We start from the raw sequence: 22,099 nt of genomic DNA, 5'->3' as shown, positions 1-22,099 counted from the left end.
ATGTGGAACCTGTCATATATCAGGCTGTGCTTCCAGAACATAGAAAAAGCTTTTATTCTCTTGTGCAAGGTGTCAAAGAGACTTTCCCAAGTCTGAGTGCTGAGTGCCACCTCACTCCCTCTCCTATTCCTATTCTTGCTTAAAGGGGTTCTCTGGCCAAACACTGTATTTTACAAGAGCACCCAAAACCCAAACCTATACAACTTTGCAATAGCATTGATATTCCTGGATACATGCTCTGTCTAAGCACATCCATGAATATCATGTGACCTAACTGCGGATGTCACAGGGTAAGAAGGGGCCAATGGCTCTGCTCTGTCGGCTGTACTTTCAGGGTCCTTTACCACGGAGCTATAATTGGCCGAATCGCCTCGATTCGGTCGATTATCGCTCCTTGGAATAGAGACAACGATCAGCTGATGATCGTGTCATTGGCTGATCGTTTATTTAGGTTCATTGAGCACCGACCGTGCATCGCGGTGCTGATTTAATACTAATCAATGTATAGGAAATATAGCAACTGCACAACACTGAATTACGGGACATTGGCCGGCCGCCTTCTACACACACTTACCACATACTCCAGGTACAGTATTTTCCATCAGGCACTTCTCTTTTCACTTGTCACTACTAGAGATCAGCGAGTCGATCCGAACCCAAACTTTCGGCATTTGATTAGCGGTGACTGCTGAAGTTGGATAAAGCCCTAAGGCTATCTGGAAAACATGGATATAGTCATTGGCTGTATCCATGTTTTCCAGACAACCTTAGAGCTTTATCCAAGTTCAGCAGCCCCCGCTAATCAAATACCGAACGTTCAGGTTCGGATCGACTCGAATCCGAACCCGGTTCACCCATCTCTAGTCACTACTGATAGCATACCTGGTTGACAAAAGTCAGAGTGACCGAAACGTCCTGGGATTGGACATACTGGTATTACAGAATTGAACCATGCTTAATGTATGTAGAAATAGAGTGCCAAAGACTTTGTCATACCTGTGATGTTCCTAATTAATAAAAGATGGCACAATTAGCATTAACTGGTGTAGTCGAGTGCAGTTGTTATATTTCCTATAAAATACTGTGTCTGGCCGGAGTACCCCTTTAATAATTTTAAGTAATTTTAAAATTCTGGTCAGTTTTGAGATTTGTTGACTTTTCTCTTGTCCCCACCACTGATGACTACTAGATGTCAGATTACATTAGGGGCTATCACACTGACAAGCCATGATTTTAGGCAATTATGAGATTTGATGTCTACCAAACAAGTGAATGCTTTTGCTTTTACTAGATATAATGGTGTTTTACATAATAACCACCCATGTAAATGGCCTTTAAGACTATAATGAGTTCAGTGGGTCTATAATCACTAATGTACCCTCCCACGTAATCTGTAAAATGGAAGTGATAGCTTTCCTCACTATAGCAGGTACCTGTGGAGGGCTGAGATCAGGTTTAGCAAGGATTTGTGAAAGGATTTATTACTTGATTAGTAATAAATTACCCATTTACCTGACAAAACTTGGTTTTAATAATCTGTAGTTATTCGGCTGTAGCTTCTAGTCTGCACATTGATGAGATTTTGCATAGTCAAAAAGTGTCACTACACCCACATGTTACTCAATTTTACTTGATGTAAGGGTCTGTCCCATGATAAAATGTTACGTTACTAACATTACTTACATTGTTAAAAACACATAACAACTAAGGCAAAGATACCACAAATTATCCCAATGAGAATAATGGGACTGAGCCAGACTGACAGCTGTGGCTATGCTAACGCACAGTAAAGTAACACCAAAATATGGACAATAATATGAGTAAAAAAAAATGTGTGCGCGGATCAAAAAGAATGGCAGTTTTTCAAAATTCTGATAGCACAGACAGCTATATGAAAGGTACCATGTGTCTCCTTGACATAATAGCTATTAAACCTCACAGGCTAAATCATGGTTGGACCTCAGTATATAGTCTAAAGGTGCACAATATTAAAGAGAGACAAAGCCGCTGCCATAAGGTGTATCCTAACTAGTAACTGCTGGCAGGAAATCTGTAATCATGCCTCTCTGGGCTCGATTACCAATGCCGGAGCCTGCAGCATTACTGAGGAGTATATAGGACTGCCCCTTGGAGACGCTGCAGACGCTGTAGTTAATATTCAGACCCCACCCTGATGCCTACTTAACAGGTAATTGGCATACGGCACGAGAGATTATTAAAGTATGTTTTTAGGCAAAAGCAAAGCATGTGAAGCACTTTATATGTAAGGAGACCTTTCAGCAAGCGTTATTATACTGAATGTTTACATTATCAAGCAAAATTTGGACGGTTCGTTCCCTTTAAATTAAGCATTCTCTTGTACACCAGTGTATCTATGTGCATGCTTGGTCTTTGCATTACTGTTTTTCATCAAATACAATGTTATGTTTAATAAACAAAAAGAGGAGATAGGTGGCACTATAGACCAACAGAGGATGGCATGCAAAGGATATAATCAGGAGAGACGGTCTGCTGCTTAATAACTCTAAGTCGGTGGTGCAATAACTCCCAGAATCATAGTGAACAGTTTAAATGATAACAGTACAGTCAGAAAGAAGAATGGAGTGCACTCACCGGAGTAGTCTTCATTGCTTTATTTTCTCAGATGAAAAAACACATAGGACATAGTGCGGACATGGACAGGGTGAACGCTAGGAGACAAACAGGGCGGTGACAGGCTGTTTTGCGCATGACCGCGCTTCTGGAGGTCCGTAGAAGCGCGGTCACGCGCGAAACAGCATGTCACCGCCCTGTTTGTCTCCTAGCGTTCACCCTGTCCATGTCCGCACTATGTCCTATGTGTTTTTTTATCTGAGAAAATAAAGCAATGAAGACTACTCCGGTGAGTGCACTCCATTCTTCTTTCTGACTGTACTGTTATCATTTACAATGTTATGTTTATCTTCATTGTAATATTTTAACAATTTTTGAGTCTACATATAACTACTTTTTTTCACATGTAAAATATATATATTCTGCACCTATTCATTGATAACCCTGATGTTGATGTTCCCCTTTTAGATGCAGTCACGGTTCTGCCATTTTCACTTGCATCAAGCAGTGAACACAGCGGGCTCACCAAGATCTTTAAACCATTTACAAACAGTGATTTAGAGAGGAGGAGACAGCAATTTGTCAAGCACTATCCAAAGTGAGTTACACTCAGCTCTCACATAGCACATTTGTTTGTTTTCTCTAGTAGCTTGCCTTTCTCTCCCCCGGAGTACCATTAGCGGTCTACACCACTTTACCTTCATAATAGCCTCCTCAGTAAGTGTTATGTTAGTGTGCCATAGACATGCAGTAGCTGTTGCCAGCCGTCAGTCTAAAGCCAAAAGCATCAGGTAACCCATTAACCTGGCCTGCTCATCACTTCCCCTGTGTTTCCCCCCATCTTCCTTCTCTCATCATACTTATCATATCCCCTTTGTTGTTTAGACCTCCTCATCTGCCTGGGGGTCTTACCTCCCATGTTCTGTCTCTTTCAGGTTTACTCTTTCTATCTGGATATATTTGCTAAATTATTGTACTAAAAAGGAGTGTGGAATATTCCATCACGTGGATACAAACAAAATGTATGCCACACCACTTGTATTCCTGACTAATAAAGGTATGTCAACCCAGAAGAACAATACTGGTAGTGAGATAACATTGACTTGGAAGATTTTGAAGACAAGGGGTCTTCTTCTGTCATCCCGCTAGTCCTGCAAGGCGTGCTGATAGGTTGCCATGCCGTAACGATGGCCTCCATCTTTGTCATGTATGGAAGCCTATGTGGTCCTGCTGGAGTGTTATATCAATAGGCATAATACAGTGTTATACAGAAGTATGTACTTTACAGTTATATATTGCAGTATTGTTACATATAGTATATTGAATTCAAAGTCTCTGGTGTTTCTGGGATGCTAAAACTCATTTGTTTTACCAATTTTTTTCTAGCCATGATTAATATTTGTTGATCTGTTATTAGGTCAGGTCCATGTTCAGTTGCAATTCACTACAGGGGAAGATATTGCAATGATGTCAAAGTTTTATCTACCGCTGTATCAGTGGGTCCGGCTGGATGTTATAGTTGTAAGAAAATCGGTAAGTTCACTCGGTAAGATTGTTTGTAAGAATACTCATATATTACCAGTATGAGCTATGAAATTCAATAGCTCACACCTTTATATGAAATTTAATAGAGAGTTGGAAGCTGTTTGCTGCTCTAAAGGTGGTCATAGACATGTGATAGCTGTCAGCCAAACAAAAGGATCAGGCAGTTGACACTTAACATTCCTGATCTCACCTCCCAAAGTCATCTGTCAGGAGAGAGTTGAAATTGCTGGGTTTGGCTATTCGCAAAAGTGTGTAAAAACTTGGAAGGTGGCAGAAGCCCCTTTACCTATTGGGCCACTTGGCAACTACACAGGTTTCACCAATTATATATCCGCCCCTTGTATAAGAAACATTTTGTAGCATTTGGTCACACTGTACTAAAGGGCTAATGAACATGTGAAGGCCCGGTGCATGGACCCTATGGGGGAGATTTATCAAACTGGTGCAAAGTAGAATTGGCTCAGTTGCCCCTAGCAACCAATCAGATTCCACCTTTCATTTTTCAAAGAATCTATGAGGAATGAAAAGTGGAATCTGATTGGTTGCTGGGGGCAACTGAGCCAGTCCTACTTTACACTTGCTCAATAAATCTCCCACTATGTGTATAGGATATGAACAGCAGCTAATACAGATTTGTATTACAGACACCTCCTGCCTAATGACTGGAGGGCCATCAATTTTACATATTTTTCTTCCCAGAATCCTTAGTGGAGCATAAATGGCCTATTAGACTCCGCATGCCATTTGGCATTTTCCTAAAGAAGAAAACATACTGCTTTGGTCCTAGAGATGACTTTGTGACTTTGAGCTGTCATTGTAACACCCAATGACCTAATTCCTTTGCACTCAGCATGTTACATAAAGCATATTAGTCAGTCAGATATACCGTATCACAGACGTGTAGAATATGCAATGTCAGATAGAGCAAAAATAAGTATTAAACCAGGTGCTATCACATACGTCAGGAGAGGAGAACAGCATTGAAACGATATTCTCCTCACCTGACAGGTCTGGGGCCAGTGGGGGAGGCCCTGGGACCTTACAGGTTCTCTAAAAAAAATGTATGACCACACATACAACACATGAACATCTCTCACAATACTTGGTAAATTCTATATTTTGAAGTTATTTTGGGAAATGTTTATTTACCCCCTAATAATCTTATTCTTGTTCTGCGCAGGTTATACTGAACACTTTTATTGGACAAGAATTAGAAAGTTATAACAGTCAATCTTACAGGTAAGTGACATTTTTTTTTAGCATTCTTAAAGCAAAGGTGGATACTAAAGGGTAAAGAAAAAAAAACAAATGAATGAATACAAAACAAATCTGAAACCTGCAGCAGAGGGGTTACTTTATGTCCCGCATTGATTAACATTGTTAAATGTTTGTGAATTCAATGATCTCATTTACAGTCTGCATGTGGAATTGGGCATTTTAGGGCACATTGTAAGTGTTTTTTGTATTAAATAGGCACTGATATTTCAGATAACATCTCATTATTTGATCAGATGTGATCTGTAACATATTTGTTCATCATTTATTTACCAAAAATGACTCTTTAGCCTAGAAAAACAGCTGTTAAGTCTTGGCCTTTTGGATGTCTTCCTTCCTTACAATCTGCTGCCCAAGGCCTGTTGTTAGGGGAATTCTTTGTTTAGTTACCTAAATAGCAACATGGTACATAGGAAACTGGAAGGAGCTTAAGGCCCTATTCCAGCGCTCGTTTGCTCCTCGTTCCCTGCTCGCTGCTGTGGGGGGCTGCCCGGGTGATCGCTGATCGTCCGGGCAGCCCATAGGATACCCGATCTGCTGCCGATGCTTCTATTCAACGGAGCAACGGCAGCAGATCGCTGCTATATTAGTTACTTGTTTTTCAACATGTTGAGAAACAAGGGACTGCAACGATCAGACGACATGAACGATGTCGGCTGATCGTTGCACTCTATTCCACGGGATGATTATCGTCCGTAGCGGCCGATATCGGCCGATAATCATTCAGTGGAATAGGGCCTTTAGAATGTGCTCAGTGCAGGAGAGAGGAGGAAGCCTTAGGCTGTGTACCTACAAGCTGATCCAGTCTGAAGATTATCCACGCTGTCCCTAAAAGGTAAATCAAGGCTTCCCTTTCATCTGTGACCATCCATAAAGTTCTGGGCAGCTGTCTCTTGTCTAAATACCAATGTATACACTGCTATGTGTCCACAGTGAGCTAGTGAGATCTCCTTATCTCTTTAGCTTGTCTTAGCAGCAGCTCAGTGCTTAGTGGAACCCCTTCCTTGCTGTGGTGCTGTTTCATTGCTTTTTGTTGACATAGTACCTTACAAACCCAGTGCATTAATAACTTTCAGCTCAGTGACACCTTATTCAGTCTAGTGCACTTTGTCCTGAACTATGTCATGGCATAGATGAGAGGATTTGGTGCAATGCTGTCATTGGCAAACAAGCCTGGTGCTGCCCCCTGAAAAAGAGAGAATGAGTACTAGCTATGCATCATAGAGGGGATTCTTAGGTGCTCAACAACAGCAGCAAAAGCATTAACATATTTTAACAGCTCTTAATCTAACAAAACCATGTTTTCTTTAATGAAAAAAAAAACTTTTAAAATGAGAGGCATGCTTTAAATAACAGTGTGCAATAAACACATTGGGAATGTATAGCATCTGTCAACAGCAGCAGCTTCCCGACTCTTTCTGTGAGCAGCAATAGGAGTTTTTTTTGCTACAAGTAATAACAAAGAGAAAAATAACAAAAAAATAATATATTACAAAAAAATTGTGATACATTTAGATTTATTCAAATTCATAGAATAAGGCTATGTTTACACACAGTATTTTTGCTCAGTATTTTGGTCAGTATTTTACAACCAAAACCAGGAGTGGACTAAAAACTAGAGATGAGCGAATTTGCCGAAGTTCGGGTTCGTATGAACCTGAACTATCGGCTTCTGATTCCCGCTGTCTGCCTGCTCCGTGGAGAGGGTGGATACAGCGTAAGGACCGCCTGGAAAACTCTGATACAGACATTGGCATAGTCTGTATCCCAGTTTTACAGGCGGTCCTTACGCTGTATCCACCCTGTTTACGGAGGCTGCAGACAGTGGGAATCAGAAGCCGATAGTTCAGGTTCATACGAACCCGAACTTCGGCAAATTCGCTAATCTCTACTAAAAACACAGAAAGGCTATGGTCACGCACTGTTGAAATTTAGTGAAGGGCCCTCACTTAATGGCAAATAATGGCCATTGTTTTAAAGTAACTGTAATTATTTATCATTAAATGGCAGCCATCCACTCAATTTAAACAGTGTGTGAACATAGCCTTTCTGTGTTTTCAATCCACTTCTGGTTTTGGTTGAAAAATACTGTGTGTGAACATAGCCTTAAAGAGCAATATTAAATGACAAAATAATACATTTCATAGTATACTTCTTTTCTTCCCTACCTGTCTGTCCCCTGCTGTATCGTTTGCACATAGATGTGTATAAATACTCAGTCTCAGTGTCTGGTTTCAGTATGTAATTCTTCAGCTTATCGCTCGATATAAAGTCATATTTTTTTATGTGTACATAAGTCAAAGAAACAAAGAGCACATACAGATTTATATAACGTGGTTTATAGTGCATAGAGAAAATATATTTCCTATCCTAATTTTCTAAGATTGGTTACGGTTACTTAAATCTTCCCTCTCCTTACCAGGACAAACATGACTGTAAGTACACTGCACACAAAAGGCTGTTGTTGTGTGACATTGTCACCTGGCAGACAGCACCGATCTAGCTCAGCCAAGTAACCCTTCCCTGGAAGGTTGCAGAGTTATCATGATAATGTTATTTGATATGTTCACATTATACAATATCAAGTTTCTATCTAGTTTGTGGCTTAAGTTCCTAACTGAGATCTTGATACTGTACCAGTTGCTTTGCTATGAATAATAGTTTGGTACTATTAAAGGGGTACTCCGGCGCTGATAAAAAAAAAACAAACAAACAATCAATCAATTATAAACATAGTTTTTACATTTACCATCCCTCCTGAGTCTGTCTCCGTTTGAATTTCCTGCTGTTTGCAGGTCCCTGAAGCTCCAGTTGTTGTCTTCATTTTTTCTTCACTTCCTGGTTTGGGCTTTCCCATAATGCACTTTGTCTCCTGTGATGTCTAACTGACTCAGTAAAACTGTTAGATTGCTTACAGCTTGCTCAGCCAATTAGAGCTGAGCAACCTGAGACATCTGACAAAGAGAGGCTGGCCTAACAGGGCTTAGACCCTCCTTCCTCTTGATGATGTCAGTGTCACAAAATGCCTGCCATTGTCAATAGTCATTAGAAAAGAATGCGTTTACTTCACTTCCTGGTGGGGGGTTGAGGGGGAGAAAGATAAGGAATATGTGATTGAAGCATATTGAAGTGAAACACATTACAAACTTATATAAATTACTGGAAAAAAGCTTTTCACTGGAGGACCCCTTTAGAGACCCTATTACACTGGGCTACTGGAGGAGCAAACGAGAGCTGTCAGCGCTCCGTGTAATAGGGGCCTTAAAACTATCAAATGAATTTTTTGTCTTGTTGTCTACTGTGTACAAGGGCCTTCTTACAAACAAAACAAAGGAACCTTTAACTCCTTAACGACACAGGGCGTATATTAACGCCCTGTGGCCGCCTCTGGGGACTCTGAACCGCCGTGGTCCCAGGTGCCGCATGTAGCCCAGGACCGCTAATAAAGTAATCAGATGCAGCTGTCAAAGTTGACAGCTGCATCTGTTTGTAACGCCTGGAGTAGTGGATCCACTGGACCGTCACCAGCGATGGCACTAACCTCACCAGGGAGCGGAGTCTAAGGGGCCCAGAGCCCGAACCAGAGCCCGCCGCAAGGCGGGATGGACTTGCTGCGGCAGGCGACCCCCAGGTCGCTACCCCTGGCTCGGTTGCTAGCGACGGCAGGCGAGGCGTGGCAGGTGCAGTAGGCAGGAGATGGTGCTGGCAGAGGTCTGTAGATGTAACCGCAGGTGACAGGCTGAACACAGGAGCAATGGAGTGACAGGGGAGCAGGAACCAGGAACAAGGACTAGGGACCAGGTAGCGGATAGGTATCAGGAACAAGGACTTGGGACCAGGTAGCGGATAGGAATCAGGAACAACAGGGGGTTGGGCCAAACGCTATGGGAAGCATGTAGAGGCTCCAACACCTGTAATGGGGCAGAGCTGGAAAATATAAGGAGTGATTGGTGCAACTAACCAATTAAGGGCGGACTGGCCCTTTAAATATGAGACAGCCGGCGCGCGCGCCCTAGGAGGCGGGGACGCGCGCGCTGGCCGGCACAGTGACAGGAGCGGAGGAGAGGTGAGGCGCCCCCAGGGGCCGAACTAGCAGCAGCGCCGGGTCCCTGCACAAGGACCCCGGCGGCTGCATGGGGCAGGAGGAGGTCGCGGCGACGGCCCGGAACACGGGACGCCGCGGCGGCCGTGACACTGTTTACTTATGCAGTCTGATCGGTGGTGGTATAGTGGCGGAGATTACCGTCCCGGGACGTTGTCCCGGAGGAGCGATCTCCGTGTCTGCTGCCGGCCAGGGTCTGCGCCGTAATGGCGCTGATCCTGGCTTGGCACTCGAATGCTTTCGGCTGCAGCAGCCGAAAGCAATCGAGTGCCTATCTCATTGATCTGTGCTGTATTACTATACAGCATAGATCTCAATGAGAGATCAGTGTACATATACTAGAAGTCCCCCGGGGGGCTTCTAGTATAAGTGTAAAGGAAAAAAAAAGTGTTATTAGTAAAAAAAAAAAAAAAAGAAAACCTCCCCTAATAAAAGTTTGGGTCACCCCCCTTTCCCCATGTTATAAATAAAAATAAATAAATAAACATGTTTGGTATCGCAGCGTGCGTAATCGCCCTAATTTATTAATCACATTCCTGATCTCGCACGCATATGTACAGTCAAGGTACCGATAGAAAGAACACATCATGGCGCAAAAAATGACACCTGACACAGCCCCATAGACCAAAGGATAAAAGCGCTATAAGCCTGGGAATAGAGCAATTTTAAGAAACATATATTTGTTAACAATTATTAGAATTTTTTACAGGCCATCAGCAGGGGTGATTCTAGCCTCTCTGCTGCCCGAGGCGAACTATAGAATGACGCCCCCCCCCCCCCCCCCCCGTCAATCCGCCCACATTATAATCCACTACTGCCCCCCCCCCCACTGCTGTCCCCAATAAACATAATGTTTGGTCCCTTTCTGCACAGAGGATGTCAGGAGAGGAGGGGGCTAATCCTATAGGAGAGGTCCCAGCAGCACAGAGGATGTCAGGAGAGGAGGGGGCTAATCCTATAGGAGAGGTCCCAGCAGCACAGAGGATGTCAGGAGATGAGGGTGCTAATCCTATAGGAGAGGTCCCAGCAGCACAGAGGATGTCAGGAGAGGAGGGTGCTAATCCTATAGGAGAAGTCCCAGCAGCACAGAGGATGTCAGGAGAGGAGGGTGCTGATCTTTTAGGACAGGTCACAGCAGCACAGAGAATGTCAGGAGAGGAGGGTGCTGATCTTTTAGGAGATGGTCCCCCTCCTCCCCCCTTATAGATGGTCCCCCTCTTCCCCCCCTTATAGATGGTCCCCCCCCCCCTTATAGATGGTCCCCCTCTCCCCCCCCCCCTTATAGATAGTCCCCCTCTCCCCCCTCCCTTATAGATGGTCCCCCTCTCCCCCCTCCCTTATAGATGGTCCCCCTCTCCCCCCTCCCTTATAGATGGTCCCCCTCTTTCCCCTCCCTTATAGATGGTCCCCCTCCCCCCTCTTTCCCCCTTATAGATGGTCCCCCTCTCCCCTCTTTCCCCCTTATAGATGGTCCCCCTCTTTCCCCTCCCTTATAGATGGTCCCCCTCTTCCCCCCCCCCTTATAGATGGTCCCCCTCTTCCCTCTCTCCCCCCCCCTTATAGATGGTCCCCCTCTCCCCCCCCTTATAGATGGTCCCCCTCTTCCCTCTCTCCCCCCCTTATAGATGGTCCCCCTCTCCCCCCCCCCTTATAGATGGTCCCCCTCTTCCCCCCCCCTTATAGATGGTCCCCTCTCCCTTATAGATGGTCCCCCTCTCCCTCCCTTATAGATGGTCCCCTCTCCCTTAAAGATGGTCCCCCTCCTCCCTTATACATGGTCCCCCTCTCCCCCCTCCCTTATAGATGCCCCCTTATAGATGGTCCCCCTCTTCCCCCCCCCTTATAGATGGTCCCCCTCTTCCCCCCCCCTTATAGACAGTCCCCCTCCCGCCCCTCCCTTATAGATGGTCCCCCCCTTATAGATGGTCCCCCTCTTTCCCCCCTCCCTTATAGATGGCCCCCCCTTATAGATGGTCCCCCTCTTTCCCCCCTCCCTTATAGATGGTCCCCTTCCCCCCCCTATAGATGGTCCCCCTCTCCCCCCCCCCTTATAGACAGTCCCCCTCCCGCCCCTCCCTTATAGATGGCCCCCCTCTTTCCCCCCCCTTATAGATGGTCCCCCCCCTTATAGATGGTCCCCCTCTTTCCCCCCTCCCTTATAGATGGTCCCCTTCCCCCCCCTATAGATGGTCCCCCTCTTCCCTCTCCCCCTCCCTTATAGATGGTCCCCCCTTATAGATGGTCCCCCTCTTCCCCCCCTACCTTATATATGGTCCCCCTCTCCCCCCCCCCCCCTGCACAGCAGATAAAACAAAAACAAAAAACAGCACACAACTCACCTGCCCTCCGTCGAGCCTCTCTGGTCTGGTCCCGGCTGATGTGCGGCTGCCCGGGGTGTCCCGTCCTGTCCCCGGCAGCGCGCGCATCAGAGAGCTCCCCGTGTGCCTGTGGCTGTGACTTCCGGCGCACGGGGATCTCTCTGATGCGTGCGCTGCCGGGGACAGGACGGGACACCTCCAGCAGCCGCACATCAGCCGGGGGACTAAGGCTGCATTCCCACGTTCCGTGATCCTGACGGATCACGGACGTGGAATGCATTTACCGGAGTCCCCCCGCGCCCGGACAGCATCTGTAATGAGATGCTGTGAGCGGGGGAGACTGTATTCATAAGCGCCGCGCTGTAGTAACAGCACCGCGCGGCTGATTTATTACAGCGCGGCGCTTATGAATACAGTCTCCCCCGCTCACAGCATCTCATTACAGATGCTGTCCAGGCGCGGGGGGACTCCGGTACATGGTACAATCAGTGGCGGATTATAATGTGGGCGGCCGCCCGAACCGCTCATATTATAGTCTGCCACTGAATGCCGCAGGGCCGTTTTAATACATTGGTGGGCCCAGTGCACAGCCCTCAAGAGTGGGCCCCCCCTTCCCTTTCGGCACATTGTATAATGTACTGAATTTGCCCCCACACTGTATCAGGAGCCCCAATACATACAGTGGTTTCCTTATAACACTATTTCCACCATTCAGTGATTATATATTACATAAAAACTGCACTAAACAAAACAGAAAGATATCACCAATGATACCATTACATAATACCACCACACCATGACCCCTAACACTACAATCCTATAACAGAGTGCAGTTACATCCAGTGACTCACCGGAGGCGTCTTCTCCGATCAGAGTCTGTCACCTTTTCTTTTTCTCTCCATCCAGCCTGGGCCACCTTGAAGTCTTCTCCCGGCTGTGAATCTTCTCTCCAGAATCTGCCAGACAAATATTTTAGGCTCCAACACATACAGTAGTTAGGTCCCTTGTACCCCTATACAGTAGTTACACCCCTCTGTACTCCTACATAGTTACACCCCTCTGTGCCTCCATAGTTTTAAGGTGTCCCTGTAGTATATAGCCCCTCATGTGCTCCTCCAGTTATATACAGCCCTCCTGTGCGCTCCCCCATTAGTATATAGCCCCCCTGTGCACTCTCCCCAGTAGTATATAGCCCCCCCTGTGCTCTCCCACAATAGTATATAGCTCCCCTGTGCTCCCCCATAGTATATAGCCCCCTGTGCTCCCCCATAGTATATAGCCCCCTGTGCTCCCCCATAGTATATAGCCCCCTGTGCTCCCCCATAGTATATAGCCCCCTGTGCTCCCCCATAGTATATAGCTCCCCTGTGCTCCCCAGTAGTATATAGCCCCCTGTGCTCCCCAGTAGTATATAGCTCCCCTGTGCTCCCCAGTAATATATAGCTCCCCTGTGCTCCCCCATAGTATATAGCTTCCCTGTGCTCCCCATAGTATATAGACCCCTGTGCTCCCCAGTAGTATATAGTCCCCTGTGCTCCCCCATAGTATATAGCTCCCCTGTGCTCCCCCATAGTATATAGCCCCCTGTGCTCCCCCATAGTATATAGCCCCCTGTGCTCCCCAGTAGTATATAGCCCCCTGTGCTCCCCAGTAGTATATAGCTCCCCTGTGCTCCCCAGTAGTATATAGCTCCCCTGTGCTCCCCCATAGTATATAGCTTCCCTGTGCTCCCCATAGTATATAGACCCCTGTGCTCCCCAGTAGTATATAGTCCCCTGTGCTCCCAAGTAGTATATAGCTCCCCTGTGCTCCCAAGTAGTATATAGCTCCCCTGTGCTCCCCATAGTATATAGACCCCCTGTGCTCCCCATAGTATATAGACCCCTGTGCTCCCCAGTAGTATATAGTCCCCTGTGCTCCCCCATAGTATATAGCTCCCCTGTGCTCCCCAATAGTATAAAGCCCCCTGTCCTCCCCCATAGTATATAGCCCCCTGTGCTCCCCCATAGTATATAGCTCCCCTGTGCTCCCCCATAGTATATAGCCCCCTGTCCTCCCCCATAGTATATAGCCCCCTGTGCTCCCCCATAGTATATAGCTCCCCTGTGCTCCCCCATAGTATATAGCCCCCTGTCCTCCCCCATAGTATATAGCCCCCTGTCCTCCCCCATAGTATATAGCTCCCTGTGCTCCCCCATAGTATATAGCCCCCTGTTCTCCCCCATAGTATATAGCCCCCTGTGCTCCCCCATAGTATATAGCTTCCCTGTGCTCCCCATAGTATATAGACCCCTGTGCTCCCCAGTAGTATATAGCCCCCTGTGCTCCCCAGTAGTATATAGCTCCCCTGTGCTCCCCAGTAGTATATAGCTCCCCTGTGCTCCCCCATAGTATATAGCTTCCCTGTGCTCCCCAGTAGTATATAGCCCCCTGTGCTCCCCAGTACTATATAGCCCCCTGTGCTCCCCCATAGTATATAGCTTCCCTGTGCTCCCCATAGTATATAGACCCCTGTGCTCCCCAGTAGTATATAGTCCCCTATGCTCCCCCATAGTATATAGCCCCCTGTGCTCCCCAATAGTATATAGCCCCCGTTCTCCCCCATAGTATATAGCCCCCGTTCTCCCCCATAGTATATAGCCCCCGTTCTCCCCCATAGTATATAGCCCCCGTTCTCCCCCATAGTATATAGCCCCCTGTGCTCCCCCATAGTATATAGCCCCCTGTGCTCCCCAATAGTATATAGCCCCCGTTCTCCCCCATAGTATATAGCCCCCGTTCTCCCCCATAGTATATAGCCCCCTGTGCTCCCCCATAGTATATAGCCCCCTGTGCCCCCCCATAGTATATAGCCCCCTGTGCCCCCCCATAGTATATAGCTCCTCCTCCCATATAACATTGAAAAAAACAAACACTGTTACTCACCTGGGTCCACGCGTTCCTCTTCTCTTCCCTCTTGTGGCCGCACTTCCTGCGGACACAAGAGGCTGCACTCCCCTTACCCTCGCGCCGACGCTCTAGTGACGTCGGGCGCTAGAGGGAGAGTGCGGCCTCTTGTGACCGCAGGAAGTGCGGCCACAAGAGTGAGTGACTGACAGGGAGGGAGCCAATGGCTCTCTCTCTGTCAGTGTCGCTGACGCGCCGCAGCAGCAGCGGGCGGGCGGGGGCAGCGGCGGACGGGGGGGGCCCTGCAGGGGGCGCCATGGAGGGGTAAGTAGATTACCCATCCATGGCGCTCCCCCCTGACAGGCTGGTGGCCGGAGCCCTGTGCGACCGCATTGGTCGCACATAGCAACGGCCGGCCTGCTCGGGGGGGCCCCTTTAACCAGTGGGCCCGGTGCACGTGCACCATGTGCCCTCTGGTTAAAGCGGCCCTGGAATGCCGCCCCCATGAAGACAGCTGGTGGCGCCGCCTGAGGCAGACGACTCAGGTCGCCTCATGATTGCGGCGCCCCTGGCCATCAGATACAATAAAAGTTATACATGTTACATATCATTGTAATCGTAACGACTTGAGGAACATATATAACAAGTCAGTTTTACCCCAGGGCGAATGGCGAAAAAAACAAATAACAAAATGCGGGTTTTTTTTCAATTTCACCACACATTGAATTTTGTTTTTGGTTTTGCAGTGTACTTTATGAAAAAATGCAGTCTGTACAATTAGTGGCACAAAAAATAAGGGCTCATGTGGGTTTCTAGGTGAAAAAATGCAAGTGCTATGGCCTTTTAAGCACAAGGAGGAAAAAAACAGTGTAAAAATGCAAGTTGGCTATGTCCTTAAGGGGTTAAACTGCTCGGTCCTTTTGTTTTTGGGGAGATAAGCTGCCACTAGAGGAGTCTGGTAAACTCATAAATGCTCAGCTAGGAGAATCAAGAGTGACAGCTATCTTATATGTATGGTTTCCTTTAGGCTCTTTTCACACTTGTCACTAGGTTCTGTTCCAACAGACTTTCCAGCATTTATGATAACAACAACAGGTTTTCTGTAAAGTACCAATGATTAACCATATTACCTTAAGCTCTGAATAAATGCCCCAAAAATACAATTACATTTACCCCAAAGCAGACCTTTGTCTGAAGTTTGTGGCATTCTAAGTTATTGGTGGATGGGATCTTAAATGTCCACTGAATGTGAATACAAGTGTTGAGATATATGCCAAAAGAGACAGACCCTATGATATGTCAGTGAGAGACATCAGAATTTATCAGCCATAAGGAAGGGGAAGGGGGAAATGAATAGAGAAGCTCACACACTGTTTTTTGTGTCCTCAGTAGAAAGCAGCAGCTCAAAGTAGCTCATCGTCCGGGCAGCCCATAGAGGATAGCAGCTGTTGCCGTTCCTATTCCATGGAGCAATGGCAGCAGATCGCTGCTATCCCAATTGTTTGTCTTTCAACATGTTGAGAGACAACGAGTGCAACGATCAGCCGACATCGTTCATGTCGGCTGATTGTTGCCTTCTATTACACGGAACGATTATGGGCCGTAACAGCCGATATTGGCCTAATACGGACGATAATTGTTCCGTATAATAGGGCCTTTACTCTGTACAAAATGAATCCTGATGGGCTCAATAATTCTTTATACCCTGCTATTAATTCTACTAGAGCAGATGCCAGTTTGAACACAGTCTTTCTGCTTCTGGGTGTCATATAGAGGACTATAAAGAAAAGTGCAAGACCAGCATGACTTACCTTGTACATTTAGTTGCTTATGAAGTGGTTGCATTGAATGCCTGTTTTTATTTTTAAAGCTTGGAGGAGAACATCTATTTTGATGATACCAATGGATACATGGCCCTCGGAGGCAGCAAGTATGTGGCTGGAATTGATGGCTTCTTTGGACCTGTGAAATATTATCGGCTTAAGGCCCTTCAGGCGGATCAGGTATATGTAAACATATTATATGCATCATATGCTCATGCTAGCAGTAATGTATGTAGTGCTAGTAAGATCTACTAAAGCTAGCCAGAGGTGCACAGGAGGCAATAATATCCATGAGAATAGATAGGGATTACACATTTGCACCTGAAACTCCATTGCACATCCATCAGAGTAAAAGAAGTCCATTGGGGGGAGGTGTCAGCCGGGTGGTGATGTAGCCGGAGGGAAGCTCAGAAGACAGCCGGCGGAGTCCAGGAGTGGGAGGCAGCACTGCGCGGGAGTCGAGACAGGTTACTATAACTTCTTTTTTATTTCCCCCCCAGCCCGTAATGAATATTTATTTGTATAGCGCCAACAGATTCCGCAGTGCTTTAACAGAATAAAGTTAACAGAACAAGGCTATGTTCCCACAATGCAAAAAGTAATGGCAAACAATGGCCATTATTAATGATCATGGACAATAACAGCCTTTATTTGCCCTTATTTTTACATCGTGGGAACATAACCTCATATTGCTGCATGCAATCCTAGTCTTTCAGATCAAACCAGAACCAACTGTAAGTCAGTTGGACCCTTGAGCACCAGTGGAGTCCACTGTATGATATAAGTGTGACCATAGCCTAATATTTCCCGAAAGAACAAAATAATCCAGAGTGCTTAAAACAAGAAGCGCCACAATTGTTTTTTTATGGAGGACTTGCTAAAGCAAACATGTCAGGAGCGGCGACAGCTCTTCTTTACACCATCTTTATGCAACAGTGAAGCAGGGCTAAGAGTATTTCTAAGAACTTCTAATTTTAAATGGGGAGAAGAGAAGAGAAAAAAGGAAAGAAAACAAAAGATTGCCACTATTTACTGAAAAGTCTCAGAGCACCACATGTATTATTGTAGTAAGAAGTAGGAAAATAGGATTATACAGGCTTATTACTGAGCAGACCTATATTATTCTATAAATACAATGGGGAAGATTACAGGGAAGAAAACAGTTAATAGTATAAAGTCCTCGTTTCTCATTGTATCTGATTGTATTGTTCCAGATTTCCAATCCTCTCCCGGATGATGAGATTTATGGTCAGATACAGGATTACTATAGCAGGTGTATACATGTCAGAGACATAATGCGATACCATTCCAGTATTCTGCAGGATAAACATGACCTGGAGACAAAGTGTAAGTACAAGAAAGTAATATACTTCATGGAGTCATATTAGGATCCCAACATTTTTTTGTATGTTTTTAACTTTTCATATTCTGACTGCCATATCTTGTGGGAGAAAGTTTTTATTTTTTATAATTTTTTTAATATGTAAAAATGCTGTATTTTTTTCTTCTATTTACCAATCATCTTAAGTAGCGTTGTAGTATTATTGTAGAGAACAGATTATTACTGTTATAGGAGCATTGAATATAACAGTACTTGTTTTCTCATGAATAAAATGGGAGGGGGTTAATAAGAGGGTTGTTTCATATGGGACCCTTTCTTGCTTCTGAGCAATCATATTGTTGGTATGTAAAGAATTAGTAACTATATTATATACATAAAGAATAATATTGTAAATTGTAACCAATATAATTCATTGCAGGTCAGGCACAGAATTATTACAAGGACTTGTATTTAAAATATGAAGAAAGCCCAACTACTCAGATGGTTCCTTGGACACGGGAGGAACACATTAAATATAGCAATTTGTTTGAGATGCTGAGCGCTACAGATGGGTTTTCCTGGGGTAAGCATTACACTAAGGTTCTTCAGTCCTCATGTATTACTGTATAATATAGTTGCGTTATCCAAAGTAACCCATGCATATGTCCTATTGTCTTATTCTACTTGCTAAATTGTACAGTTATGCTTATAGGTGTTGTGGTGTTATAACTAGAGATGAGCGACCCTTGAGCATGCTCGAGTTGGATAAAGCCCTAAGGCTATGTGGAAATCATGGATATAGTCATTGGCTGTATCCATGTTTTCCAGACAACCTGAGAGCTTTATCCAAGTTCAGCAGCCCCCGCTAATCAAATACCGAACGATAGGGTTCGGGTGGACCCGAACCCGGCTCACTCATCTCTAATAATAACACATAGCAGCACATTAGTTCCATCCTCAGACAGGCATGATACATGAGGACCAGTATGAAGAGTGTAGTCCTATCACTGGGTTCTTATCCTTGTTGGGTGGCTCCGTTACACATTGTCTACATAATACCAGAGTCATCACATTTTCTCTGCTGCCCCTAACTGGTCAGCAGGGGAATGGTATTTTTTGTAGGCTTTTCTACAATCTCTGTAATCATATAAAACTGTAAAGCCAAATACTTTCATAGTCATAACATAGAAAGAGGATAGGTCAGAGAACATTATCCACAGCATAGCCCCACCACCATGTATATGTAATGATCACAAAGCTTCTGCTCAATACCTATGGCTGCAGTTTCCAGCTTATAATACCTTGGTATTTTCCCTCGTAAGGTTGGGTTCACACACTGTTTTGCTCAGTATTGTGGTCCTCATATTGCAACCAAAACTGGGAGTGGATTGAAAACACAGAAAGGCTATGTTTACACACTGTTGAAATTTAGTGGATGGCCATTATTTTATAACAACGGCCAATGTTTTAAAATAATGCCAATTATTTGCCATTAAATTACGGCCATCAACTAAATTTCAACAGTGTGTGAACATAGCCTTTCTGTGTTTTCAGGCCACTCATGGTTTTGGTTGCAATATAAGGACCAAAATACAGAGCAAAAATACAGTGTGTGAACATAGTCTAAGGCTATGGTCACATGCTCTATGAGACCGGCCGTTCCATGACATCCGTCTCATTAAATATCATCCCAGCTGGTACTGCAGAGATATAGTTTATAGTTTATGAATGTAATACTGATCATTTGCTTCACTAGTTACCATAGAAGGTCTTGAGGTCCAAATCTCCAAAGCTCAGGCTTTACCACTGGTGCCAAAGGCCAAGAGTCACAGCAGAACAAATGTGGTCAATAAAGTTGAAGCATAACAAACCCTATTATTATTGTTTTATTAGACCATCTTTTATATTATTCAGCAGCTTTGTATATTGACTTGTTTGCTTATTTTATCCATTTTCTTTCTTTTTTTTTTTTTTTTTTTCCTTAGATTTCCTTAATGACCCAGTTGTCCAGTTTGGAAAATATATATACGACAAAACTATGAAGAATTTTTCTTATAGCGTTCATAACCTCAGGGATGCTGTTCCCAATTTGCTGGATGCCAGTTGCAGTGGATACCATAAAGCATCTTACCTCCTTGGCATAATGTATGAGATTGGTCTTGGTGTACCCGCTGACCCAGGGGAGGTAGGTGCCATCATGCAAAGAAGTTCCCTATGGCAATTTTAAATACTAAAGGTGCATTTCTGACTCGACCGCAGGTCTACTGACCCAAACTGAAGGCACCATAGTTGCATTGCAGTTTCCAGAATTGCAATAAGATTCTTCCATTGCCTACTATGGAACCGTAATGTAACTGCAATGCAACCTGATCATGTGTTTTCAGCCTAAGATGCCTTCAGTTTGGGTCATTAGGACTACAGTGAGGCCAGGACTTGTATCCAAAATATAGATGACAAAATTTGTTCATGTAATTCTCAGGAAAATCTAGACGAATAGTTTCCACAGTTTAAATTTATAAAGGATCTAAGAACTATTTATTTGGGGATGTAGTTGATCTGTTTTGTTCTTCCTCCATTTCTAGGCTCTCCTCTACAGCCTGGTGGGAGCACAAGGAAATGATAGGCTTGCTATCCTGAAGCTTGGATATAAGCACCTGCAAGGAATTGACAATTATAATTTGGATCTAGATGTTTCCTTCTTTTACTACATGAATGTTGCAAAAAAGACACCAAAGGATCGATTAGAAAGAAACACAGAACAAGTACGAGACCTTCTATCTGTATATTATGACATGTCAGAAGTGAGCTAGGAATTAAGAAATAAAATTATCCAACACTGATGTTATTATTATGAATGAGAAAAATATTCTGCACCCTTTATAATAACCTTTCATCATAGTATTATATATAACCCCAAGAGTGAAGTTGTCACCCAAGATTTATATAAGAACTCTATTCTCTATCCAACCACAGTGATGGCTAACACAATAATGTGCTCTATCGTTCTTTAAAGCGACTCTGTATACAACAAACCCACCCCACCAAACCCCTAGAACCATCTGTTTGATGAGTAAATTCTTACCAGTTGTGTCTTTTAAAATGTGCCTGGTGTCTTGGTTAGAGCAAAAAATGATATTTTAAACTTGCAGCACAATGTCATACTGGGGTGGCCTAGAGTGTCTTGTGCCTCAGGTCTGCGACGCCCCTCCTTTCTTCCTCCCCACCCTCCTCATCATTAGCAACCAGGCAGGGTTTCTACTCATCACCTGTCTGAACAGTGCAAACGTGCCATAGTGACACAAGTGCACTGTTTATACGAGCAATGAATAGAAATCCTGCCTGGGGCATTCCTAATGATGAGGAAGATAGGGAGGAAGAAAGGAGAGGCGTTGCAGACCTGGGGCACAGACACTCTAGACTAAACCAGTATGACACCGTGCTGCAAGTTTAAAGGTAAAGATTTGCTCTAACCAAGGCACATTTTAAAAGACTCGACCGGTAAGGATTTACTCATCAAACGGATGGTACTAGCGGTTTGGTGGGGTGGGTTGGTGGTTACAGAGTTTCTTTTCATCCGGAAAATGTTGCACATATGCTGGTTCAGACATGGGGTGTTCAACTAAACGTAAATTTAGAAGGGGACTTTACTCTATCAGTTTATATACATGTAATGGCTAATGCTTCAAACATCTTTTTTTAAGGCATTTGTAGAAACCATAAGATTAATGGATGAAGACGTATTAAAGGAGCAGACTAGAGAAAACGATGACCTATTTTTATGGCTTAAACAAAATGCAGAACGAGGAGACGTGTATGCCCAGGTAACTAAGATTTTTACACTATTATTATTTCTATTCTGAAAGTCATAGTAGGGTCAGCCAACATATCTGTTTACTAGGGGAAAACACATATACGTCATTCAGCCCAAGCATTGTATGTAAATAGCGAGGGAAGTGAGAAATGATTGTGTCGTAGTGACATGTTACTTGTTTCAGACTAGATAGATAAAATTTTAGAAAAGGTAATGTGTGAAGTGGGTTTATTAAAATAGATCTTTTATGACAGGTATTATAATAAGGCTAGGTTCAAACTGCGTTTTTGCAATCTGTTTTTTTTTTCATCTGTCTTTTTCAAAAACCAGATAAAAAGCAGATTGCAAAAACGGATGCATTTGTGTGCATCCGTTTGATCTGTTTTTCCAGTGACTTCCATCATAAAAAAAAACCAAACGGGTCGA

General features: G+C 44.5%; 1 protein-coding gene across 1 annotated transcript in view; it reads left to right on the top strand.

The window, feature by feature from the left end:
• Positions 1 to 22,099, top strand: part of SEL1L3 (SEL1L family member 3) — a 47,961-nt gene that overhangs the window by 11,274 nt on the left and 14,588 nt on the right. The window contains exons 4-13 of the mRNA XM_069977491.1: positions 3,061 to 3,190; positions 3,528 to 3,649; positions 4,010 to 4,125; positions 5,318 to 5,376; positions 16,589 to 16,721; positions 17,756 to 17,888; positions 18,302 to 18,445; positions 19,848 to 20,047; positions 20,445 to 20,624; positions 21,564 to 21,683. Coding sequence (XP_069833592.1) covers positions 3,061 to 3,190; positions 3,528 to 3,649; positions 4,010 to 4,125; positions 5,318 to 5,376; positions 16,589 to 16,721; positions 17,756 to 17,888; positions 18,302 to 18,445; positions 19,848 to 20,047; positions 20,445 to 20,624; positions 21,564 to 21,683 — 1,337 coding nt within the window. The remainder of the gene's footprint in view (positions 1 to 3,060; positions 3,191 to 3,527; positions 3,650 to 4,009; positions 4,126 to 5,317; positions 5,377 to 16,588; positions 16,722 to 17,755; positions 17,889 to 18,301; positions 18,446 to 19,847; positions 20,048 to 20,444; positions 20,625 to 21,563; positions 21,684 to 22,099) is intronic.

This window comes from Dendropsophus ebraccatus, chromosome 7 (genome assembly GCF_027789765.1).
Source record: "Dendropsophus ebraccatus isolate aDenEbr1 chromosome 7, aDenEbr1.pat, whole genome shotgun sequence".
Lineage (NCBI taxonomy): Eukaryota > Metazoa > Chordata > Amphibia > Anura > Hylidae > Dendropsophus > Dendropsophus ebraccatus.
This window is presented reverse-complemented; position numbering and strand designations above follow the sequence as displayed.